Source organism: Lutra lutra, chromosome 14 (genome assembly GCF_902655055.1).
Source record: "Lutra lutra chromosome 14, mLutLut1.2, whole genome shotgun sequence".
In the NCBI taxonomy this organism is placed as follows: domain Eukaryota; kingdom Metazoa; phylum Chordata; class Mammalia; order Carnivora; family Mustelidae; genus Lutra; species Lutra lutra.
The window spans coordinates 53,073,685-53,101,188 of NC_062291.1; the positions used below are offsets into that span (position 1 = coordinate 53,073,685).

Here is a 27,504-nt window from a genome sequence, read left to right on the forward strand (position 1 = left end):
TAGATGTGGCGGTATGAATTCTCTTTGTTTCAATTTTTTTTCTTTTTTTCCTTTTGCTTTCAGTAAAAAGGAAGTGAGGTGATCAGTGGGAAGTGAGGATGGGGAGGAAATGTTGGGGATTTGAGGAGAGGAGAAGGTATGCAGTATTAGCAAAGAGCCTAATGGACTTGGAGAGTTGAGTGTGACTGCCTGGCAGATGCGGCACTCACTGGTGTTCATGGTCAAGAATTAAGGTGAGAGACCAATCAGCGTGGTGCATGCGTTTCTCCCAGTGTTCTGCTGTAATTTTGTAGAAGCAGAGTATGTAGAGAGTTGGATTTGGCCAGGGTGTAATATTTTAAATGAGCCAGGTCTGCTGAAATAAGAGAGAGGCAAAGAGGTGAAGTAGAAAACAGCAGAACTATTCAAGAACATGTGTAAGGAAGTGATTATTTTGATTGATCATGAAATTTCTATTGATAAGGAGGGGGGATGAGGGCAGCCCTGGACTGACTGAGCTACCATCAGACTGTATCTTGACCTTGGTGTTGTACTTGACTCCTTAAACCTGACTGTGGAAGTGGGATAAGCTTTCCAGCCTTTCTGAACCTTTTGGTCTCCTGGTCTATTTGTAAGATCCCGCTACCATGCTTAAATCCCAAGATTCTATCCTGACCCTGTTCAAAAAACGCTGCTGCCTGTCCCTCTGTCCTGTAGAGACGATAATAAAGCATTCTACTCAATAGAAAGGAATGCTGTTCTTAATGTTCTCCATGAAATTGCAACCCATGTAAGCCTTTGAAAGAAATGTGCCATGTATAACATAAGAGAAAGATGTTCGTTAGTTCCTTATGTAAGTAAAATCAGAAGATACTGTCTCATGGAAGAAAATTACAGCTATTCTGGAAAACTTTTATAAAAAACGTCAGTTTTACACATTAAGAATATGTATGTATATATCAAAAGCAGAAACTGATGCCTCTTCTCTTTGCAGATGACCATGATTTACTTACAGACTGTTAGCAGATAATAGATAAATGTTTCAAAGGCAAAATGTATCAAGTGAGTGCTATCAAGAAGGGTATATAAAGATAGTGATGTGCTTAAGGAACGAAGGAAAAGTATGCTTCTATGTTAACAGATAAAACTAACACATTCAGATGTTTTTAGCAAAGGAAGTCAGCATTTGATCATTTTCAATACACAGGGCATGACTAATGAATGACTACACCAAGGACATGAAAGAAAAGAATATTATTGTTTTACTATCAGTGATAGCAGCATTAGTGCTCATGAAGAGAAATTTGTGTAGATTACTTTGTGTCATCAAAGCTGGGAAGCTAGCTCTCTGATACAGAAGAGACGTGGGTGGATGATACATCCAAGATAGCAACAACAAATGGTTGTACCTATTGTGAAGAACCCCCTCCACCAAGAATCTGAAAATAAGGGTGTCTGGGTGGCTCAGTCAGTTAAGTGTCTGACTCTTGATTTTTGGTTCAGGTCATGATCTCAGGGTCATGAGATCACACCCCGCCCTCTGGACTCCACCATGAGGAGCCTGCTTAAGATTCTCTCTCTCCCTCTCCCCTACCCCAATTCTCTCTATCTCTCTTCCCTCCCTCTTTTTCTCTGTCCTTCTTTCTCTCTCTCCCCCTCTCTTAAAAAAAAAGAGAAAAAAAGAATTCGAAAATAAGGAAGTAGGATAGATAGCCCTTGAATAGTTAAACTATGAAATCAGCAGATGATCATGTATGTGATCAGAGCAGGTATGTGCAAAGTGATCAGGAAAAGACAGAACATGGTAAGGCCTAGACCAGTGGGACTGTGCTGAAATTATATTAAACATAGAAGTTAAGGAAGGAATGTATAATGGAAAAATATTGGTCAATCTTGGACCCTCCACCCCAGAAAAAAAGTACTATCACACATGTAGAGACCAGCAGTTTCCATTCTGGTGAAGCAGTGTGTCATAAATATCATACTTGAATTGCAAGACTATCTCTAGGGTGCACATGGCTGCAGAGGATTAATACCAATACATGATAGACATTTCAAGTTCCATTAGGAAGCTCATTTGTTATTTAAGATGGACACATGAAACTAATCATAGTCTGATGCCATTCAATATATTGACTTTCCTTGGAGTCTCCTCCTCCTCATTTCACGCTCATCCAGTGATCTAATATATAGTGATAGCTCACATGAACTGAATATTTACAAGTTCTCCAACACTCATTTAGACACTTTACATATATTATCTCATTTAATCTTCACAAGAACGCTTGTGATATAGGAGCCTTTGGGATCTCCCTTGTACATAGAAAAACACAAAGTAATTTGCCTAATGAGAGAACTGGGATTCAGATCCAGGCAGTCTGCTGCAAGATTATTTTTATCTAGAACAACTTTGTTGTACTACCTTGCTTCTCATGTAAATCTGCATTATGAGGAAAGAGTACATTAATCCCATTTTTTTTTTATTACATCTTGTCCCTTGACAGTGATTTCCTAATGGTGAATAATAAAGTGACTTCTCACTGAATCCTTGGTCAGGTTTCTCCATTCTTCTTTGGCTGCCTTAGTGAGAGAGCTTTGCAAAGTTAGAATCCTGGTGCTAATCTCCCAGAGATTCAGATTTAACTGGTCTTGGGTGTGGTATACAAATCCGTTTTTGTTTTTGTTTTTTTTAAATCTCACTGGTGATTGCAGTGATTTGCGAATCACTGCTTTTTAAAAAAAAATATTTTTATTGAAGAATAATTGACCTACGATACTGTTTTAGTTTTGGGTATACAACATAGTGATTTGGTGTTCATATATATTACAAAATGGTCACCACAATAAGCCTCGTTACCATCTGTCACCATATAAAGTTGTTACAGTAATATTGACTGTATTCCTTATGCTATACATTACGTCCCATGTCTTATGTATTTTATAACTGGAAGATTGTACCTCTGAATCACCTTCGCCTATTTCATTCATTCCCCACCCCCACCCTCTTCCCCTCTGGCAACTATCAGTTTGTTCTCTATCTATGAATCTGTTTCTGTTTTGTTTGTTCCTTTTTTTCTTTTTAGAGTCCACATATAAGTGAAATCATATGGTATTTGTTTTTCTCCAGCTTTTTTCACTCATCCTGTAGATCCACCCATGTTACTGTAAAGGGCAAGATTTCATTTTTTTTTTAATGACTAATACTCTCTCTGTATATACCCCAGAAAAAGAACCACTGCTGTAGATGATACAAGGACTCTTCTTGTATTAATTTGTACAACAACCTAGTTCAAATATGAGAAATGGTCAAAGGAAAGATTTGGTCTTAGTAGGCTTTACACAGAAGTTGAATGCTGTTTGTGATGGGCTAAATATAAGCATCAGTTAAAAATATGAAATCTTGAGGCGCCTGGGTGGCTCAGTGGGTTAAGCCTCTGCCTTCGGCTCAGGTCATGGTCTCAGGTCTTGGGATCAAGCCCCGCATCGGGCTCTCTGCTCAGCAGGAAGACTGCTTACCCCGTCTCTGCCTGCCTCTCTGCCTACTTGTGATCTCTGTCAAATAAATAAGATCTTTTTTAAAAAAGTGAAATCTTAATGAAGGGACCAAGTGTTACGGACATTAAGATGTGTTGCATCTAGGTGTGGATTTTAGGCCTGGAGCTGCACAGCCTGAGGCTGGATATGGTCTCTGGTACACAGCTGGCCAGCTGTGGGCAGCCTGCTCAGGCACTCCAATACTGCATTTCTCATTTGCCAAAAGGGGTGGTCAAAGTCCATCCTAGAATCCATACAAAGCCTTGAGCAGAGAGCCTGATCCTTGTTAGTGCTCAGTAAATGTTAGCACTTGTTTCTATTCAAGCGTTTTTCCAACTAGAGATATCTTTGGCAAGCCCAACTCCCTTTCCGACTCAGGTGTTTTCTCGTGGCTACAGCACCTGTTTGTAGAGTAGCTGGTGAGAGTGAAAACTAGTTGGTCTCCATACACAGTCTTAACCACAGGGGGGACTTTCTCAACGTCTTTCTTGGACCAAGGGAATTAACCAGCGCAGCAGCTGAGCAGTTAGAAAGCTTGGTATTAAATCTTGAAGATATTTTAAAATTTTATTTTCCAGCTAATACGAACAATTTTATAAACTAAGAATCAAAGGTCAGTTTTGTAATGATGGGTTTTTTTAAGCATCTAAGGGAAAGCAAATCCTCCTTTTACTTTTTTTAGTTTCACTGAAATTCTGGCCTGAATTTTCTCAGGTTCTAATTCATATGAGGTTGTGCTTTACTTAACAGCTTTTAAAAGCATATAATGTATTTTCTACAGTTATTTTTTTAAAGGAATAAATAAGCTGCTTAAAGGGGTTATTCTGTGCAAAATACTTAGCATAAAAGGAGATCTTATTCTACAGACAGACATTTTTAAGGTTCCCAAATTAAGGGGTAAGGCATTCTTTTTCTATGTATATATAGGCCTATAGAAATAAAATTAGAAAAAAATGTGTCACACAGGCTGTGTTAGTTAAGAAAATGGGCTCTTGATTCAAACCCTGGCTTTTCTCACTTACTCAGTGATTTTTGGCAAATTTCTAAAGTTCTGCTCAGTTTCTTCAGCTGTAAGAGGCCTAATATTACCTAATAGGGCTGTAATGAGGATTAAATTATTAAATAGTGTTGAATTAAATAAATGAAGCATTTAGAATGCTGTCTGATACAGCTGGTATTTTTATATAACATTCTTTTCCTTTGTGAAGTTAAAAAAATCTTTAAATTTTGACATAAAATTTGTGATTTCATATCAGAAAACCTAGATTCAAGTCTCTGTGCTGCCATTCATCAGAGTAGGCAGGTAACCTAGCCTGTTGAAACCTCTTCTTCATATTCAAAAGTAGAAAAAAGTACTGTATCTCAGGTGTTGCTGTGAAAAATAAATTCACCTTCTGACGGGGCTTTCTGCATCCCTCTAAAATAGCAGTCATTCAGTAGAAATAAAATGTGAGCCACTAATGTAGTTTTAAACTTTCTGGTAGCCACATTGTAAAAGCAAGAAGCAAATGAAATTAATTTTAACATATTTTATTTAATTCAGTATATCTGAAATATCTTAACATGTTACATGTTAAGTAACATTTTAACATTAATATAACATTGATGAGATTTTCATGCTGAGTCTTTGAAAGCTGATGCACATTTTATACTGAAAGCACATCTCAACTTGAACTAGCAATATTTTAAGTGCTCAGCCACATGTGGCTAGTGGCTGCCATATTGGACAGTCCACATCTAGATCCCAATGAAAATTCCCCATCAGCATCCTTGGGCACTGGTGCTGCCTTTGCCTTAAGCAGTGAACACAGCCTTGTTCTTGAAACTGATGCATGTCTGGATGGATGAGCCTTTCATTTCTTCCTGCAGCAACCTAGATTAGTATGTTAGGCCCTGGGAAGACAGGCTCCTACCCTTAATCTTTTGGCTGACCTGGATGAGGACTTGCTCTGGGCATGTCACGTGCCTCTATTTGGGCCAAGGCTGGTAGACAGCCAAGAATTCCTAAACCCTTTGAGTGTGATAAACATTTTGAACCACAAGGATCAGAGTTCCAGGGTCAGATCAGAGATTCAGGATGGGATCAGGCTTTGTAATACTCTTCATTCTTGCTTCTTATCTGTCCTTTTTTGCCTTCTTTCCCAAATTTCAGAGACTTATCTAGCGTCCTGGGAAAAGAGCAAATACCAGCAATCTTTTAAAAGAATTCAGCTTCTCTGTTCTCCACTTTAGTATAGCTTACCAAGAAAGTTCTCCCTTCCCGAACACTGACCTTTTTTAAAAGACATTTAGAACGTTTTTGTGGCCAAGAATTGTGGAAGACAGAGGAAGTACTTTTATCTAAGCCCTTTAATTTTTAAGGTTTTCTGATATTGTCTTAAATCCAAATTTGAGAAGAATTTTAATGAAGGGGTATTATCCTTAAAGCTGTATGTATTGGTAAAAAGAGGTGGAGAAAATGGGATTCAGGTGTACTTACCCAACAAAAAAAAAGTCTCGTATGTTGGGGTGCCTGGGTGGCTCAGTGGGTTAAAGCCTCTACTTTTGGCTCAGGTCATGATCCCAGGGTCCTGGGATCAAGCCCCGCATTAGGCTTTCTACTCAGTGGGGAGCCTGCTTCCTCCTCTCTCTCTGCCTGCTTCTCTGCCTACTTGTGATCTCTGTCTGTCAAATAAATAAATAAAATATTAAAAAAAAAAAAAAGTCTCTTATGTCATCTTAGAAAGTCTTCCCCTGGCCAGCCTAAAATAGCCGCCAGGGCTCCACACTCTACTTTTTTTTTTTTTTTTTTAAATATCATGTGTTACTAACTAAAATTCTTTGTTTGCCTTTCCAAATAGAATATAAGCTCCATAAAGGTATGGGCTTTGTTTTGTTTGCCTCTACATCCCCAACTCCGGGTACAGTATATGGCCTTCAGTGAATGGATGAGCAAGTGAAAGGAAATACGAAGATACCTTCTGTGTATATACTAATGACTTTAAAATTAGGTAGCTAATAGAATTCTTCCTTGACCGTTGGTTGCTCTGACTAGTGTATGTGAGATGCTCAAATTTTCAGACCTAATCTCAGAAGAATCCTAGTGTTTACTTTTGATCAATTGTTTAGATAAACTTTTACTTCTTTTAGGTAATGAGGAGGTAATTACCTCTTTTACGGGCATGAGGAGAGGGAAAAGAAGTAGTTTGTAGTGGAGTTGAAAAGGGTGTTGGGGGGCACCTGGGTGGCTCAATTGGTTAAGCGTCAGTCTTCAGCTCAGGTCATGATCCCAGGGTCCTGGGACCAAGTCCTGCATCAGGCTCCTTGCTCAGCAGGAGGCCTGCTTCTTCCTCTGCCTCTGCTGCTCCTCCTGCTCATGCACACCCTATCAAATAAATAAGTTAAAAAAAAAAAAAAAAGAGTTGGGGTAGCTGATCCAGTGGGTAAAAATTTCAGATTATACAGAGTAAAATAGAGGAGAGGGGTATTGGGATAGGGAATTAGATAAAAAAAATTTTATAGTTCAGGTGCTGTAAATATGTTTAAGGGTTTTGGGCAAGACAGTTGACATAGTAGGTAATAAAAGTGTAAGGAAAAGGTGAGAGAGATAGCCAGAAAGATATGTACCATTAGAGGAAGCATAGACTATATGGGCTAGTAGCCAAAAATCCACAAATCATATTTCTATTGTCTTTGTTTAGAATCTTTATTTAAAATCTTACTTATCCCTGTCAGTTTCTTAGTTGTTCTACTTTTCCTCTCGTGCCTTTGTACCAAGTTGATGCCACTACCCATACTTCATGCTCCGTGGAATTACAGTGCTTGCGAGCACAGACTCAGCATGCTCTGCAAAGGCTAGAAGTTCCATGGTAACTCCCCACTTGTCCTGGGAGCACCCTGCCAAAAGAAAGTAATCCAAACATGTTGAAAACTCTAAATTTTATTAAGAACTGTTTATGTTCCATTCAAAAGAAGTCCTTGCAGACTTATAGGTTATACCTCTCTTTGTCCTTCTTTAAATGAGAACTGTTGTTTTATGTAAATATACCAGCTTTTCCATGATTATATGAATAAATTATTTGGTTTGTGAATATATTTAAGAAAGCAAGCAGCAGAGTAGTATATACTTTTTATATAGTTAACTGTAAGCTTTGTTTCAGTGGTTTTGTTTGTTTTTTACAATGTCAGAATTTTAAGTCTCATAAAGTTTGGTTAAAGAATAGCATTCTGCCTGTAATATGCAATTCTTACAGACTGTTTCTAATTACATTAAGTTCAAATAATGCATTTTAATCTAATGTCTTCTTTCTTCTTAGTCTGCAAGACTTGTATTGTCCAACACTTTGAAGATAGCAATGACTGTCCAAGGTGTGGCAACCAAGTGCATGAGACAAATCCATTAGAAATGTTGAGGTAAGTAAATGTACTCTATAGTTCATCAAAGTTATATGAACTCTTACTATATTGTATTATGCATCATATTTGTTAGCACCTTGACTCAGTTAATACAGGTTTTACAAATTTTTTAATTTTCATCTTAAAGCATTTTGGTTCATTTTAAAGAATTTTATTAAGAGGAATTTAAAAATAAGTCTGTACATATTAGACATTAAATATTTAAGAAATATATTTCCAAATTTAAAATTATAACTTTATCTCAGAGCTACTTTAGTTATAGTTATTTTCAGGATTTTAATATTCCGCACATAACTCTGCTTTTGTTGGGCAACATGGTAGTGCTGGCAGACATAACAGTGAGAGAGGCTGACCTTAATACTATTAATTTTTCAGTTATATCAAAAAAGTATACAAACATTAGTGTAAAACTTAAAGAATTTTTTTAAATGACTACCATTCACTTAAGAAGTATAATTATGTAGTTTTAAAGCTGAAAGTAGTCTATAAGATCCTAATCTAAACCTTTTTTTTTCCAGATTAGGAAACTGAAACTTAGAGAAGTGACACAGCGTTTCCTAGGGCTTCAACAAGCACACATGTCATTTCACAGCTACATGCCAGATATTCTTACCACTAAACCCATTTACTTTCTTCCTACTTTTCCTACCATAGCTCCACCACAGATTAACTGTGTGATTTTAGGGAAGTACACATCTAAAAACAGCTAGACATTCTCTATTTAGCCCTTCTGCAACCCTCATAATCTGTGTGATGTTGCCTTCATTCTATAAATCTGGATTTGCAAGTCCTTTTTTTTTTTTTTTAAGATTTTATTTATTTGTCAGAGAGAGAGGAGAGCGAGCGAGCACAGGCAGACAGAATGGCAGGCAGAGGCAGAGGGAGAAGCAGGCTCCCCGCCAAGCAAGGAGCCCGATGTGGGACTCGATCCCAGGACGCTGGGATCATGACCTGAGCCGAAGGCAGCTGCTTAACCAACTGAGCCACCCAGGCGTCCCTGCAAGTCCTTTTTTAAAGATTTTATTTATTTATTTGAGAGAGAGACAGTGAAAGAGGGAACACAGCAAGGGGAGTGGAGAGGGAGAAGTAGCCTCCCCGCTGAGCAGGGAGCCTCACCTGGGGCTCCATTTCAGGAGAAATGCTTATATTCTCTTTACCCAGATTAGTTTACTGATAATATTTTATCCCATTTGCTTTATCATGCACATGCCTGCCTGCTCTGTTTTTTCTGAACCATTTGAGAGTAAGTTACATGCCTCCTGGCTCCTTACCCCTGATGACTTTAGTGTGTATTTCCTACAACTAGAGATACTATCTTACATAACTACAGTGTGATTACATTGGTATAATATTTTAATCTATCCTCCATATTCCAGTTTCATCAGTTTATCTAATGATATCCTTTATAGTTTTTTCCTCCTATGCCACTAAAATTATTCTACAAAGGATGAACTTTAAAAGACAAACTCACAGAGATGATAAGAACAAGAACTCAGTATTGGCATGGGGATAACTCCTGCAATACAATGGGAACCATTGAAGCCTTGGGGTAAAGATGAGAAGGGATAGGAGCAAGAATGGGAATTGGAAAGCAGACTGATGGTAGTGATGGTTGAGCAGACCCAGGAGAGCAAGTCTGCTGGGAGGTGGTAGGTGGAAGAGCTTCACCAACAGGTCCCCTAGCAGGCTTTCTCTCACATGCAAACTTAGGTAAAGGGGTGCTGTGGGGGTCTAGAGGGGCCTTGGCTTCTGATTTATGCCTAGGGCTGGACATACTGCTGCTAGCACATAAACAGATTTTTTTAGCAAAACATAACGGGGACCTGCAGGTTCTTCAGTAGGTAACATTGTGTCTGCTACACAGCTATCAACAGATTTTCCTCCTACATACTTTCTCAGGAGCCATTAGAGGGTGTGCTGGAACCTAAACTGAGGAGGAAGGGAGTCTAACATGGGAGCGAGATGCCAGAGGACGAAGGGAGTCTAACATGGGAGCGAGATACCAGAGGACGGCAGTTGTGCGGGAGTGCGGGAAAACAGTCTGTGTCAGTGCTGTTCAGCCTCCTAGCCATTAGCCATGTGCGGCTCGTGAGCACTTACGATGTTGCTAGTATACCTGAGGAATGGAATCTTAAATTTTATTTAATTTAAATGAAACCTTTTTATTTAATTTAAATGAAACCCTGAAACACTATTGTTTACATTAAATAGAACCTTACTGTTATGTAATTTCAAATTAAAATTACTAAATAAATGCATTGTTAAATATTTTAATGCATAAACAAAACATTAGAATTTTACACAGAACCTGTAAAATACTTTTGTTAATGTGCCCACTAGAAAATTTAAAATTATGTATTTGACTTCTGTTTCTACTGGACATCGCTGATACAGATGGTAAAAGGAAGATGGAAAATGCTCTGAGGAATCATTCATTCACGTATTTACTAAATGCCCGCTATGTTCAGGCATCATACTAGGTGCTGTAATGGGCAAAATAAAGATTTTTGTGCTTGTAGGATTAATATTTTTGTGAGGAGAGATAGACAACAGAGTGTATAATGAATGACGTATATGGCACATTAGAAAGTACAAAAGGGGAAAAAAGGAGAAGGTGCTGGTGAAGGCAATCAGGAGTGCGAAGGGAGAGGCTGAATGCAATTTTAAATGAAATGGTGAGGATAGGCCTCATTGGGAAGTAAGCTTTGAGCAAAGAATTAATGGCCATGAAGGAATTAGCCATATATAAATCTATGAAGCATGCCTGTTCCACATAAAGGGAGCAGCCAGTGCAAAGGAACTAAGTCGGGAGTGCATGTGAAACTTGTCTGAAGAACAGCATGGAGACCAGTGAGGGAGGGAGGGAATAGTGGGAGAGGAGGGCAGAGAGAGAATGGGAGTCGTGTATGCCACTGTAAGAATGTCATCTTTTACTCTGAGTGAAATGGAGAACCACTGCCAGGTTTTGGTTAGAGGATGGACATGACCTGGTGTAAGAGGATCATCCTGATGACCCTGTTGAGAATACACTGTACCTCGCAAGGCAGAGGCAGAAGCAGGGAGAGCAGTTAGAAGCTAATGGTGGTGATCTAGGTAAGAGATGGTAGCCGCAGAGGGCACTAGAGATGGTTATATCTTAGATAGAGTTTGGAGGAGGATCCAGCAGGATTTGCTGGTGGGTTGGATATAGTAGAGTATGAGAGAAAGAGCAGACCCTGACCTGAGATGCCTGACTGGGCATCTGGAATAATGGAGTTGTCATTAACTGAAACAGGGAAGACTAAGGATCAGCAGCTTTGGGGGAGGGGTAAATTGGGAGTTTGGCTCTGGACAAAATGAGTCTGTTAAACATTTCAGAGAAGAGAGCAAGGTGGCAGGTAGATATCCAAGTCTGTGGTTCAGGGAGAGGTCTGGCTGGAGAGAAATACTTGATGGTATTCAGCATGTAGAAGGTATTTAGACTGTGAGACACGGGATGAGTTCACTTGAGGGAGTACAGAGAAAGAGGAGAGGACCAAGGGTCGAGTCTTGGAGCATTCCCTCATTTAGATATCAGAGTGAGGAGAGGGAACAAGCAAAGGAAGCTGAAAAGGTCCAGCCAGTGAAGTAGAAGGAAAATCAGGAGTGAGGTTTAAAAGCCAAGTGAAGAATGTGTATCAAGAAAAGAGAGTGATCAGCTGTGTCAGATGTTCCTGGAGTCAGGTAAGGTGAAGACAGAACTGGTGGTTGGATTTAACAACAGGAAGTTCATCAGCCTGGACAAGAGCACTTCCAGTAGAGTTGTGAAGCAAAAACTTAATAGGTTTCAAGAAGGAAAGGGACAAGAATCATTAGAAACAGTGACTATAGGCAAATCTTACAAAGTTTTGCCACAAATGGAAGCAAAGAAATTGGATAGTAGCTGTTAGGAGAATACAGTCAAGAAGGTTTCTGTTGAATTTAATACAGGCCAAAAACAAAACAAAAAAAAAAAAACCAGGTATGTTTGAAGGGAATAGTCCAGCGGAGAACAGAAAGTTAATGGTAGAGTGGAGTGGAGGGGGGTTTGGTGAAACAATGTTCTTGGGTAGATAAGAGGGAATGGAATCTCCCAGAATAAGAGAGAAGAGTGGCTTTCTATAGGAGCACTGACCGATCCTCTGTGTAGCGGCAGGCTGGAGGGCAGAGTACATGGGGTGCATGCGCTATAGGCATGTACGGTGGTCAGAGTCTGTCAAAGTTTTTCAATGAGGAGAAAGTGTTTATCTACCAAGAGATAGGATTGAAAGATGGGATGTAGTGGTTTAAAGGAATTTGAAGGATAAAGATATCATCAAATCATACAGGAAAAACTGAGGGTGGAAGATCAGGTGGCTGATGGAGAGAAAAAATAGTGTTATCCAGGAATGTGAGAGAATAAATTGACTGGGAAAGAATTCCTAGCAACTTAGAGGCACATTGGAGTTGTAGTTACGAATTTGTAGAGGTGTGGTGGTGTTTTTTCTAGCCATGTATAGAGGTTAATGGAGAATTGGATTTAGCCAGTGTTGTAGTTGTACCAAATAATTTCAAGCAAGTGTGAGAGGGACAAACAAGGGAATTGAAGGTACATGCAAGGGTATGTTTTTAATGACTGACCTTGGAGTAAATCAGTCCTAAACTGTGATAGAGGGCATCAGTTTGGTGTGAGGGATGGCTCAGAGGAACAGAAATGAAACTCGTCAATTCCTGATCTGTTGGAGAACAGTGAAACCAAATTCTTTTAAAGAATTTGGAAATAGGTACATAGAAAAAGAAAGCAATTACTAACACTAGAGAAAGAAAAAAGTTGAATGAGGGGATGTCTATAATCAGAGTACACTGTAAATATATAATTATAACTACGTAAACACTGGTTATTAAACCAAAAAATGGTAATAAAAGTATAGCAGAAAGATGAGAGTAGTATATGTTGGGAAGAAAGAGGGCTGGCAAGATGATATCCAAGAACCAAATCCTTACTTTCTATAAAAGGAAGTAAAAAAAATCTAGACAGCAGAAAAGGCATGGCTACCAGAAGAAACAAGTTGGATTTGAAAGGGGCTGTTTCTGGGGTTGTAAGGAATGGGGAGGGTGGGTCATGAAAATGTTGTATTTTAATATAAGTTTTGTGGGGAAGTTTGATCTGTAAATTGTGTGTGTGTGTGTGTGTGTATTACTCTGATAAAAAACAGTAAGAAAAATATTTCTCTTATGTTTACCACTATTAAATAGTCTGGGGGAAAACTTTGTGAACGAGTATTTGAATTAAGTCTTGAAGAATAAGGTAATATTGGTTGCATTGGAGAGCAAGAAGAGTGGAGAAGCCAGAATGAAGAGCATGAGAGAGAAAAACAGATTAGAAGTGACAAGGCATTCTTAAGGATAATTGAATAAGGCAGGTGGCTAGAGAAGAGAGACCTAGTACAAGTTTTAGGTTGGACTCAAGTTCTATAAACACTCAAAGCCAGGTGGTGGGAAGAAATTAGTTCCTGAACAGGCAGATAATGATCAAATTAGTGCTTAAGGAAGAGTCACTATGAGCATGTCAAGTTAAGGAGCTCTGTGCTGTCCTATTAATATGGCAGCAGTTAGCGGAGTGGGAGCATGGAAGGTACGGGAAGATAAGGTGGGAAAAACATGGAGAAAGCATGGTCATTGGGGCTGGGTGAGTAAATGTGGGAACTGAGAGGGGGTTGAGAGAAGGCTTAGATAATTCTTACAGTTTGAGTCTATTTGGAGGAGAGATGTTATTTCTAAATTCAATTTTTAAAAAGACACAGAGGTATTCAGTATTTTGTTGAAGGATAGATGAAATGGTCTTGAACAGTGATGAGCAAAAGGAGGTGCTTGAGATCTTCAGCACTGGTTAGAAACACAGAACTTGAGCTCAGCAGAGAGATGTAATGTATATGTGTGTGTGTACACATGTAATCTGCCTGTATGCTAGTTTTCACGCCATGAATTTGGATGCAATCATCAAGGCAGGCAGTCTGTAGAAGAGGTCGAAGAGTGCAGAGTGCACAGCAGTGGGGAACACTCAAATTTTGAGGTAGTTGGAGGAAGAAAAATACTTAGGGATGAAGAAAAGTAGAAAAAAGAACCAGGAAGGGGAATTTTTAAGAGGCAGTGTTAGGCAACACTATCAAACTGCTATAGAGAAAAATGACTTTTAAAAATCATCTACAATTTTTAAACTGTAATTCTAAAACAAGAATTTAAAACTATTCAATGTGGAAATTATGATTTCAGTAGGTAAAAGAAGCAAAGCCCAGGTCGTGTGGCAGAAATAATGTCGATCATGCTTTCAGACTCTTCTAGTTGGAAGAAAAAATTGAGAAACTGCTAACAGCTTGAAAAGACAATAGGTTCAGCAAAGGTTTTAGGGTTGGTTTTTTTTTAAGATATGAGAAAGTTGCCCGTGTTTGTATTCTAGAGGAGTAATGCTCCTGAGCTCTGTGTTGGGGATGGGGAGAGAAGAGGGCTGTGGGAGCAGGAGGAGACTGAAGGACCAGCCATGAAAAGGAGGCATTTTACTCCTCCATGGCAAGAAAAGGAAATGGGGAAAAGGCCAAGATAAATATCTACATTTCTTATCTAGAAGATAGAATGACTAAAAGGTCTAGATTGCTTCAAAGAAAGGAATGGACATTATTTCCTTTCCAGGAACTAGCCAGGTGTACCAGCTGTATCAGCTGTTGTTGCATAACAGACCAGCCCAAATTTCATGTTTAAGACAGTAATAAAAGCATTTATTATTCCTCACAGTTCTGTGTGGTTCACAGATGTAGGTGATTCTTCTCGTGTTGGCTGCCCTCACTCAGGAGACCGCAGTGAATGAATGAGTCTAAGATGGCCTCAGCAGGGCAGCCTGGTGCATGCATGCTGTCCCATCCTCCAGACTCATTCTCGCAGTGGTGGGATTCCTAGAGTGAGTGCACAGAATTATGGGAGGCCTCATAAAGCTTTGGCTTAGAGTAAGCACAGTGTCACCTGTGCCACATTCTGTTGGCCTAATAACCACATTTCAAAACTAACCCATGTATATCCTCAAGGTGAGGAAGTAGATGCCATCCTTTAATAGAGGGAGGAATTTCAAAGCCCTGTTCAGAGAGTAGAGTCATAGAGAGAGCTGGGGACTGGGACCATTTTTGTAATCGACCGGCCCCTGCAGGAAGGCTAGAAATGGGTGTGCTCTGCACGCAGAAAAGTTTGGGATAGTGGATGTGCTAAAATTGTCTATGTCTTGTATTTTGTAATACCTGTAAGATACAGTCTCTAACTGTTTAAATAGTGGATTGTGGTATCTTCATTGTTAGTATATTCTCTTTTTTCCCCTTGGAAGGTTGGATAATACATTAGAGGAAATTATATTTAAGCTGGTCCCTGGACTACGAGAACGTAAGTTGCTTTTTGGCTTCTTGCAGATTTTTATGTTCTGTGAAGTCACTGTTTCTATTAAAGATTTCATGATTGTTTCCATTATTTTTACACTTCTTTTTTCTTTTAAATTAGAGGAACTTGAGCGTGAATCTGAATTCTGGAAGAAAAATAAGCCTCAAGAAAATGGACAAGGTGACTTTTTCTTTTGTCTGTATCTGATATACTCCCTCAAAGTGGCTAGGTTTTTGTAGCTTTGGTGAACTAATATCTCTTCAAGCTCACATTTCTCCTGTACAAAATTTATGTAGCCCTTCACTTACATTATGATCCTTTTGTATAAAACCATGAGATTTTATATACATGCCTGTAAATCTGGAGTCACACCAATGAAGGCAATTGGAAGTAGAGAAAATTGGGCTTTGGGAAGAGAAAAGGAATATAAAACTGAAAACTCCCTACTGTTTATAGTAGTATTTGCTGGGGAGCTAAAGGAAACTGAAGAAATAGCCATAGTCTACAACTAAACCCTGAGGAGTTTTCTGTTTTATTTATTTTATTCTGTATGTTTGTTTTATTGGAGAAAGAACCAAGATGTGGCTGAGCCAAATCAGGTCTGTCCATGCTCTGATAATCTGGAATTATGTGTTAGTAGGTGGGACTCAGATGATACAAATTTATATATCCTGAGATATGAAAAATACTTCTCCGTGCTTATGGGAATTTTCTCCACTACTTACACTGAGTGTCCATGTGTCTCTTCTGGGTCCCAGGAGACTCTGCCTTCAGTAGTTTTTAATAATAATCTCGGCAAAGTGGCAAACCTTCCTGGGCAGAGAAAAGGCTTTTAGTATGTATAATTCACACAAGGGGGAAAAAAGCATAACATACCTGAAATGAAAAGAAATAGTATGCTTTCCCACTGTTATTTAATACGAGATTTATTTCAGGATAGTCTAAATACCATTGAAATCTTTTAAGGATGTAGTCGTGTTTTTATAGGCTCATTGTGAGCTCAGTCTTCCACCTCTCTTTTTCCCTTAAGATCATAAGATTATCAGTTATATATCATTAAGATAGGTTGAGGAAATCCTGTCTTTCTCTTTTTATGTGTAAACTGAGGATCATAGTTTTATTAGTTCAACTTAACTGTTCAAGGCTGGCTTCCAGTGGGAGCTTGAGAATAGTTTTCAATTACTGGAATAAGGTAGTTAGGGATTATTTTTTATCTGTAACAACAAAATGGGCAAAGAAGCCCATGACAAAACATGACTTCACTAAAGACTTGTTTTACCCAAGTGTAAATTGCAGTTTAGATAGTAGTGCTATAATGAAAGTATAATATAAAGTTGACTAAATATTCCAATTTTTGACTGTCTTTTCAAGAGAACAGGAAACCAAGGGATTGTCATAAGGTATATAGCAGGTTTAGTCCACTCAGCATATCATATGGATAGACTCATGAAGGACTACAGCCTACTTTGTGTGTATCTCCCTTTACCCACATTTCTCCCTTTTTAAAATATTTTCTAATGTTTTGTCTTGAGTTTGGGTAGAGAATGTCAATCTTTTCTTGGTGCCGGGAGTTTGGTTCATAAAAGGTAGCTCCTGTTTGTGTGGGTTCAACATAACTATATAGAAGAAAGAATGCAGAAGAGAACCCATCTGCCATTTATGATACAACTGTAAATGCTTTTATTAGGCGTTGAAGAGGAGCTAACCTGTCTCCCGGGATTTTCTGTACCATAATGCTTAGCTGGTTAGTTCTTTTAAGTTTCAGCTTGGATATTTTTTATCTGGAAGTCTTCCCTGAATTTCTGCTTCACCCCAAGTTTGGATACCTCTCTTATAGGTGCCCACATAGTCTATTTTTACCTCTTCCATCAGAGTCCTTATCATACTTCGCCATCTGTCTGTTTTCTTTACTTGCCTCTACCCTGACCACTATGACGGTAAAGATGAGAACACTCTAGTTTCTATAGTCCCCCAAGCCTAGCACAATGCATATCAAATACAGAGTGAAAGGGACTCTCTTAATAAATGAACTGGCACATGAGTTGTATTATATGTAGGCTGCAGGTATTTCATAGGTTCAATACATTTGTTATATAACAGAGTATGTAATTCAGATTTCTTTCACGGATTTTTTTTAATGTTTTAAAAAGCTAATTCATTCTGATATCTCACTAGCTGATTTTATGAGTCTCTAATAATTTGAACTTTTGAGAACTCAAGTATTTTATACTTTAAAAGAATACGTGGTTTCAAATTTGAATATATATGTATAAAATTTGGAATATTTTTATATCCTGTCTGTTTTCTAAGTGGTCTAATCATTAATTGCAATCATTTTTGTGGCCAGATATAGCTAGCTCTGAATCTTTCATTTGGATTTCCCAGTGAGCCTAGAAATGTTAGGCTTTGTTATTCATTTGGATTTCCCAGTGAGCCTAGAAATGTTAGGTTATGTTAATAAGTCAGTGATGGATTTTTAAAAATGTTTCCATTATTGAGTCGGTTGGAACATTTTAGAGATATTAAAATTTTCAAGTATTCTTCATCAAAACAAAAATGTTTAAAAAAGCATTTCTTAGTTTTTTAAAACTTTTTTGCTTTGATGATTTTGTCTTAATATACTGTTTAACTTTAAAATCAACTTTGAGTTATATCTAACTTAGTTTTGTTTAAAATATGCAGATGATACTTCAAAAGTTGACAAACCTAAAGTAGATGAAGAAGGTGATGAAAATCAAGATGATAAAGACTATCACAGAAGTGACCCACAAATTGCTATATGTCTAGATTGTTTACGAAATAATGGACAGTCAGGGGACAATGTAGTAAAGGTGAGTGGACAAGCACAGTTATATTTTTATAATCATTTTAGAGTAAATCTTTGATAATTTGTTGAAGTATTTGACTAGTGTTTGCTTTCAAAATTTTTATCAACAAAATAGAATGCCATTCCCTGACAGCCCCATAGCTACAAATGACCAAACAAGTGCTTATGGTTCCCAGCACCTGCTTTCCAGCGGCCACAACTGAACAGTCCTGGGCCAATGCCACCACCTAGTGGCTAAGTCCAAGAATCACGCCTCCAGTTCTCTGTCACCTCCTTTTATACCTTTGTTGGGAGTTCATATACATTGTTTCTCCCTTTTTATGTGTGGTAAGCAATTCAGACTCACATCATTACATCATATGATGGGCAGGGCCTCCAACTCTTTCATTCATCCTCTCCTCATTTTGTCCTTTATTTCTATGTTTTTATTTACAACTCAAAAGCCATCCATGTCATGGCTAATACATTTCATAAATAATATAACTGGTTTTGAAGTAAAATTGGGTGTCCTAAAGTGCCTGTGAACTTTGAAAGTCCTTAAAGGTTCCCAGATATTCCCTGTAGGATCTCCATTTTTAATCCAGTTTCCCCCTGTATCTACCTGCTAATTCGACCTTTTTGTGAAGGATTTATATACGAGAGAGAGTTTAACACACCCTATTCACTTTTATTTTCTTTGGCCTGTAAATGCTGTTATTTAAGTAATGTTTTCTGTTTTTTTTTTTTTTTAATTGAAAGCAACTTCCCTTTTAATTATAAATGTTCACTACTTTAGCTCTTAGTTTTTTGTCAATGATTGAGAGTATTGTTTTTCTCTTTATACTCCATGTTTTTGCAAATACCTATATTCAGTGTCTCTTATTTTCTTCCTCTGTATAAATCTGTGAATGGGTTTTTCACTAATACATTAAATGATATTTTCCTATTAGAAAATTAAAAGCAAATAATTTTCAACTCAGATTAAGTTTTCCCAACATCTTAAAACAAAGAATATATAGGAGCATAGTGATTCAGTGAAGGAACAAGTAATAAAAAAAAAATGCACTCAAGGAACTTAAGTTAGGACTTTCACATACAAACAAACAGTTATAGTAAAATAATTAATTTAGTTAAGAGGGGTTGGTTGGACAAGGCATGGAATGAGCTGCAGCAATCTTTAGAGAAGTAGCCTTGGGACCTATTTATCCTTCCAGGCTTCTCTTGGATTTTATGCTGTGGTGCAGCACCCTTTGCTTTTTGTGTCTTTTTTCAGGGTTTTTAAAAACCTTACTGGGGCGCCTGGGTGGCTCAGTGGGTTGGGCCTCTGCCTTTGGCTCAGGTCATGATCTCAGGGTCCTGGGATCGAGCCCCACATGGGGCTCTCTGCTCGGCGGGGAGCCTGCTTCCCCCCTCTCCCTCTGCCTGCCTCTCTGCCTACTTGTGATCTCTCTGTGTCAAATAAATAAATAAAATATTAAAAACAAAACAAAAAAAACTTACATTTATCTCATTGCCTGGGTGGCTCAGTGGGTCAAAGCCTCTGCCTTTGGCTCAGGTCATGATCCCAGGGTCCTGGGATTGAGCCCCATGTCAGGCTCTCTTCTCAGCAGGGAGCCTGCTTCCCTTCCTCTCTCTCTGCCTACTTGTGATCTCTGTCAAATAAATATTTTAAAAAATCTTTTTTAAAAAAAGGAATTCTTAATAGAGATTTTGATCATCTTTAGCTCTCTGATACATGAGTTACTAGCTTGTAAATTGTGTCATGTATCTTGAAAAGTCAGTAGAAAAGCTGAATATCTTTTCATAAATAAATGTGAAGTCTACTTCCTATAAGATTTCTAGTATGAAACTTATAAAGCATTGAATTTTAGAGATTCATCTGAAAAGTTACCCCTTGCCTTGATATTCTCTTGACATCTTTGGCACTTCACCATCCCAGTTGACCTTTTATTCATTCACTCTTTTTTTTTTTTTTTAAGATTTTATTTATTTATTTGACAGAGATCACAAGTAGATGGAGAGGCAGGCAGAGAGAGAGAGAGAGAGAGAGAGGGAAGCAGGCTCCCTGCTGAGCAGAGAGCCTGACGTGGGGCTCAATCCCAGGACCCTGAGATCATGACCTAGCCGAAGGCAGCAGCTTAACCCACTGAGCCACCCAGGTGCCCCCTCATTCACTCTTTCTTTTGTAGACTCTTCTTTATCCTTGTGCCTTCTATTCACATAACAACTTTAATAGCTTATGTGACTTCTGTTTTGCTACCCTGATTCCCACCTTTTTTCTCTGGCCATACCTACACTGTCTCTACTTCTTCCTGGCTTCTACTTGATACATGTGAGTATCTCCTATCTCCTCATACCTTGTCTTCCACTCAATTACTCTTTCTCTGGATTTATCCTAGGTCAGTTCTACTTTCTGTGACTTCAACTCTGCAAAGAACTTTTAAATCTCTATTTCCAACCCTGCCACCTCTCCCAAGTTGAAGAATGAAGTCTCTAACTACTTTCAAATATTTCAGTTCAAAGTTTTACTAACATCTGAAACTTAACACGTTTAAAGACAAATTCATTATGCTTTCACCTAACTTTACTCCAAACTTGCTATTTCAATTATCACTACAAATTTCTACCAATCATACATGTTCAGAACTTTGGAGTCATCTTTGACCTTTCACTGTTTTCCTTCAACCAGCCATAAGTCCTGAAAACTTTCCCTCAGTCTAGTGCTGCTCACCTTGGATAGATTTTTTTAAAGCAGTCTCTTAAGTGTTCTCTGTACCCTTAATTTCTCTTTTATTATCCAAGGTTGAGGCTACAGCCTAAAGGTATGGGCCAGAGTCATAGCCAATATCAGGGGCAGATAGTAAATATTTTGGGCCCTATGGAACTCCCAACAAAGGTATAAAAGGAGAGATGAAATATGCTTTCTGTAGCAACTACTCAGCTTAACTCATTGTAGTGCTAAAGTGGCCTTAGGCGATAGTGAATGAACTGGCTTGTGTTCCCTTAAAACTTTACTTAACAAAACAGGGTAATTTTGTCTTGAGGGCCGTGGCCATGTTTTGCCACTTTCCAGCCTGCAGAGTCAAGTCTTACCTCCTTAAGTTAGCATTCATGGCCTTTCACTAGCCCCTATCTTGACAAGTTTATATTCCCTTATACCTATCAGTGAATCCTCCTTTCAAGACCAATGATTATTGCCTTATATCTGACAAAGGATTTTATTAAGAATATTTAAAACCTCTAAAACAGTAATGCTTCTTTTGGCAGGTTCTTGCCTTTTCTCACCACTTCGCTATGCTTCTGTCGAGACCCAAGCAGAGATTTCTAGTCTTTGTGATGCTTTTTCAACCCTAGTGAATCCCTTCTCTAAAATTCTGTAGAATTTGCATTTATAACTCAGGCGATTATTTATTAAGTCAGCATTCATTGTGTTCCTGAAGGTGGCAGGTTACTTTTACTGTCTTTTGTCTTTTGGGGATATGTCTTATCCTTGAAACTAGATTGTAAAGCCGTTCAAGGCAAAGAAGCCATGTGTTTCTTTATAGTCTTCTCAGGTATCTCACTTCTCTGCAGTAAGGTGTGATTCTCAAACTTGGTATAGCTGCATGTACAGTTTATACAGCATACTTGCCACTTTTGTAATTCCAAACGTCAAAGTCAGGAGAGCAGGAAGGCAGTGAAAATAGTAGCATAAGGACCTTCAAAATTTCATTCTTCCATAACAGCAATGAAAAAACTGCCACACACACACACACAAACCCCTCAGAATCAACTTTCTTAGGAATTTGATAATTAATCAGAAGCTTGGAGAACCTTGGTGGCTCAGTCATTAGGTGTCGGCCTTCGGCTCAGGTCATGATCCCAGGGTTCTGGGATGGAGCACCATGTTGGGCTCCCTGCTCAGTGGGGAGCCTGCCTCTCCCTCACCCACTCCCCCTGCTTTTGCTCACTATCAAATAGATAAAATCTCAAAAAAAAAAAAAAAAAAAAGGCTTGCAGAAACTCCTAGAGCATTTGGTCAAGAAAATAGTGTGATCAGTGAGGTTTGTGGCATTTTAATTTGCCTTAGTTCAATCCCCCAACTCTCCAGCTCTGGAGTAGAGTAATGGCCCACTAACTCTCCCACTGTAGCATTTCAGGCACCAAAGGGCAGAACAGGTGGAACTCTTTCAAAGCCTAATTGCCAAATAATTATCATTATTTGACCTGTCCAGTGGTTCCTGGAACACCCCACTTATAGGCCTTTCTGTATTGGGCCTGACATGGAACTTGTCCAGTAGAAAAAACATCTGTGAGCTGGGAAGGATGGAACATTTTTCAGAACCAATTACAGACAAATATTTGAACTTCATGGCTCTCTTAGGTATAGATGACATTTGGAGAAAACAATAGACAACCAAAAATCTTAAAAGGAAAACCTGGCGAATAAGATGCCTATAGATACAGGCTTTGAGCCTGTAGGAGCTTTGAAAAACTCTAACATACTCCTGGGAATCTTCAAGTCCAAGCATATACTTAGGACTGTGTACATGCTCAGGAAAGATCTAAGTAGCCTTAAACTCTCACCTCTGGCTGACCTTGAGGCTCTGCACAAGCAGGATGTGAGGATTAAGGCAGAGTTGTCAACAACCTGGTTGAGTATTGGAGGTGTGCCCCAAAACACATGGTGTCCTAGCAAAGACTGGGAGATTTATTAGTTCCAAGTGTATAAGGAAATCTCTGTTCAGTCACTAGCCCACAGGTAGGTGGAAACTTCAGTGGCCACATATTATAAAGAATACAGGCTTCACAGAATCAGTTTAGGAAAGTCACTAAACAAAGAGAAATAGCAAGACATAGCCACAATAACAAAGCCTCTGAAGCAGATGGGACCCTGATTTCCACTGTTGCCACATTATATTATTTTAAACGTTAAGTTTTCAACAACAACAACAACAAAAATACGACACAAATAGATTAAGGTGTAGCTCATATACAGGAAAAAAGTAGTCAATTAAAACTTCCCCTGAAGAAGTCCAGACATTGGACTTATGAGGTACAGATTTTAAGTCATCCATTTTAAATGTGTGAAGAGAACTAAAAGAAACCATATGTCAACATTTAAATGAAAGTGTGAGAACAGAACAGAACTGAGGGCCAGATAGGATCCTGAGCTCACCATGTCCCACAGATACACCAAAGCAGCAGCTGCATCTATTGCAACTAATTTTAAAAATGACCTCAAGACTGGCAGAACAGATCTTCCACAGCTAATCCTAGAAAGGCCGCTACATCAAAAAGGATAAAAGGAGTGAAGATATGATTGGGAATCATACTAACCACAAACAGGAGGGACATCACAAGCACAGAGGAGAAAGGAGATCAGACCCCATCCCAGTCACCCTCAGCCCTGGGGACCCACTCTGGGAACATGAGTCCCTATAAAGTCTGGCTTTGAAAATCAGTGGGGCTTAACCCCAGGAGAGATAGTGGGTGATAGGAAACCAAGTCCCCACCCTCAGAGAACCAAAACAATAACTTGGCGTAAACACAGCATAGCAGCCACAGTTTGACAAGAATTTGCGATATACGTGAAGGGTATTTGTCAACTAGTCTTAGGACGTATAACAGTGGGGCAGGGATCTGCAGATTTCTCCAGGAACAAAACTGTTTGCAGGTGCCATTTTTCTTGCCCTCCCCAGGCTAGATGGCTGGATGCTTACAGAAGCCAGTTCTGACACTCTCCATCTACCTTGCTAGCACCACAGACCCGACGCCAGGGTTCCCCTGCAGATTTGCCCCCACTGAACACATTCAGTTCTGCAGACATCCCTCCAAAGTGGCTCCTGCCCTGCCTTGCCGAATAGACAGCCCCAGCCAGGACTGGCACCACTCCAAAGTGACTCATGACCTGGAGAGGGGAACATTTAGCCCCACACACCCTTAGTTCTTGTAGCCAGGCCTTTTAGCTGGCTACACGGGGAGTGAGCCCTGCCCTTCAGTGTGCCTGCAGCTGTTGGAGAGGCTAATTGCAGGCAGCTAAGCTGAGTACCAGCCCCACTCACCAGTGAGCCCCTGGCAGCTGCAGCCAAGCCTCTCAGTTGGCCATGCAGGAAGCAAGCCCTACCCATCACCGCACCCACACCTTTCCCAACAGCTAAGTGAAGACAGGTGAGCTGTGTGCTGGCCACCACCCACAAGCAAGCCATGGAAGCTTCAGCCAGACCTCTTAACAGTATGGGGGACAAATCCTGCCCAGTCTGCCCGCAGCAGATGCAGCAGGTCATTGCAGCCACCTGGGCTAAAGGCCAGCTTCACTCACCAGCATGTCCACAGCAATCACAGTTCAGCCATTCCAGGAAGGTATATGCAGCCCACATGGGGAGCACACCTGGAGCACCTTGTTCTGGTGACCAAGAGGTATTGTGCTACAGGGACCTCTTCTACACAAGGCCACTTATTTCAAAACCAGGAGATGTAGCTGACTTAGCCATGACATAGAAACAGAGACAAAATGAGCAGACAAAGGAAGATGTCCCAAATGAAAGAACAAGATATTAAATTATAGAAGAGGTAAATGAAATGGTCATAAAGATAGTTATCAGACTTGAGGTGCCTGGATAGCTCACTCGGTTAAACATTTCCTAGGATGGAGCCCTATGTCGGGCTCCCCACTCAGTGGGGAGTCTCCCTCTGCCCCTCTCCCTGATTGTGCATGCAGGCATGCTCTCAGATAAATAAAAATCTTAAAAAAAAAAAAAGTTACTCATCAGACTTGAGAAAAGAGTGGATGAACTCACTGAGAACTTTTCAACAAAGAGATAAAAAAGAACTAGTCAGAACTGAAGTGTACAATAACTGAAATGAAGAATACACTAGAGGGAATCAACAGGAGATTAGAGGATGAAGAAGAATGGATTAACAATCTGGAAGGCAGGGTAATGGAAAGCAACGAAGCTGAATCACAAAAAGAAAAAATAATAAAAATGAAAATAAAGGTTAAGAGAATTTTAAAAAATCACAAGCATAAAAACATCCTCATATAGAGATTCCAGAATCAGGAGAGAGGAGGCAGAAAACTTATTTGAAGACCTAACAGCTGGAAACTCTCCTAATCTGGAAAAATAGACATCCAGGTCCAGGAATCACAGAGAGCCCCTCATAAGGTGAACCCAAGGATGTCCATACCAAGACACAATAATTAAAATGGCAAAAAGTGATGACAAAGAATCTTAAAAGCAGCAAAAAAACTTAGTTACATATAGGGGAAACCCTTAAGAATATCAGCTGATTTCTCAGCAGAAATTTTGCAGGCCAGAAGTGCTGAAAGGAAAACACATAAAATCTATAACCAAGAATAAGTCAAGTTATCGTTCAGAAGTGAGTGAGAGATTCCCAAAGAAGTTAAGAGTTCATCACCACTAAACTGGCCTTATAAGAAATATGTATGGAAACTCTTTAAGTAGAAAGAAAAGACCGTAAGCAGTAATAAGAAAATTATGAAAAGAAAAAAATTTCACAGGTAAAAGTAAACACAGTAAAGATAGATCACTTATAAAGCCAGTATGGAGGTTAAAACACAAATTAGTAAAATCAGTTATATCTACAAAAGTTAGGGGGATACACAGAAAGATATAAAATACATCAAATGTCGAGGAGGGAGTAAAAATTTAATGCTTTTAGAATGTGTTTAAGAGATCATCAAGTTAATGCAGACTGCTGCTGTAGACATAGCATGTTATATATGAGCCCAATGGTTACCACAAATTGAAAACCTACAAAAGATATACAAAAAATAAAGAGAAAAGAATCCAAGCATAGCACTAAAGAAAACCATCAAACCACAAGGGAAGAGCAGAAGAAAGGAACAGAGAAGAAATACAAAACAACCAGAAAACAATTAACAAAATGGCAATAAGTTCATACCTATCAAAGATTGCTTTACATGTAGATGGTCTAAATGCTTCCATCAAAAGACTTAGGGTAACTGATGGATTTAAAAAAAAAAAAAAAAGACCCATATATATGATACTTCTAAGAGACTCACTTCAGACCTAAAGACGCATGCAGACTGAAAGGGGTAGAAAGAAATTTTCCATGCAGATGGAAGCAAGGAAAAGAAAAGGGCAGGTAGTATTACTTATATCACACAAAACAGACTTTGTAAAACAAAGACTGTAACAAGAGACAAAGAAGGGCACTACATAATAATAAAGGGATCTAACCAACAAAAGTATTTAACAATTGTAAATATCTATGCACCCAACATAGGAGAACTTAAATACATAAAGCAATTTTTAACAGACATAAAGAGAGAATTTTACAGTAATAGTTGGCCACTTTAACACCACACTTAACATTGACAGATCATCCAGACAGAAAATCAGCAAAGAAACGGTGGCTTTGAACAACACATTAGACCAAATATATACAGAACTTAACAGATTTAAGTCTGGACTTAACAAATACGTACAGAATATTCCATCCCCAAACAGAATACACATTCTGTTCAAGTGCACATGGAACATTCTTTAGGATAGACCACATACTAGGTCACAAAACAAGTCTCAGTAAATTCAAGAAGACTGAAATCCTATCAGGCATCTTTCCCAATCATAATGGTATGAAACTAGAAATGAGTTACAAGAAAAATACCGGGGGGGGGGGACACACAAACACCTGGAGGCTAAACAACTTGCTACTAAACAACCAATGGGTCAATGAAGAAATCAAAGAGGAAATTTAAAAGTACGTGAAGACAAATGAAAATGGAAATACAGCCATCCAAATCTTTGGGATGCAGAAAAAGCTGTTCTAAGAGGGAAGTTTACAGGCACCTAAACTTGGTTAAGCTTCTAACTCTTGATTTCAGCTCAGGTTATGATCTCAGGGTTGTGAGACTGAGCTCTGTGTCTGTCTCAGCACTAGGCGTGGAACCTGCTTGAGATTCTTTCTCCTTCTGGCCCCCACCCTCCCACTTGCACACAGTCTCTCAAAATTAAAAAATAAATAAGAGGGAATTTTAGAGCAATACAGGACTATATCAAGAACAAAAATCTCAAACAATCTAACCTTATACTTAAAGGAACTAGAAAAAGAACAAAGCCCAAAGCTAGCAAAAGGAAGGAAGTAATAAAGATTAGAGGGAAATAAAAGAAATAGAGACTAAAAAATAAGTAGAAAACATCAGTGAAACCAACAGCTGGGGGGGCACGTCGGTGGCACATTTGTTTAAGCATCCAACTCTTTATTTTCAGCTCAAGTCACGATCTCGGGATTGAGACTGAACCCTACATTGGGGCTCTGTACTCAGTACAGAGTTTGCTTCAGATTCTCTCTCCCTCTCCTTCTACCATTTCCCCTTAGTCCTTCTCCCCACTCACACACATGCTGTCTTTCAAATAAATAAAATCTTAAGA

At 39.0% G+C, this 27,504-nt stretch overlaps 1 protein-coding gene across 4 annotated transcripts in view; it reads left to right on the top strand.

Annotated features, from left to right (window-relative positions):
- Positions 1–27,504, top strand: part of PCGF5 (polycomb group ring finger 5) — a 129,281-nt gene that overhangs the window by 71,947 nt on the left and 29,830 nt on the right. For all 4 annotated transcript variants that reach the window (XM_047701439.1, XM_047701440.1, XM_047701441.1 and 1 more), the window contains exons 3-6: positions 7,809–7,905; positions 15,251–15,306; positions 15,421–15,480; positions 17,983–18,131. In XM_047701439.1, the coding sequence (XP_047557395.1) occupies positions 7,809–7,905; positions 15,251–15,306; positions 15,421–15,480; positions 17,983–18,131 (362 nt within the window). The remainder of the gene's footprint in view (positions 1–7,808; positions 7,906–15,250; positions 15,307–15,420; positions 15,481–17,982; positions 18,132–27,504) is intronic.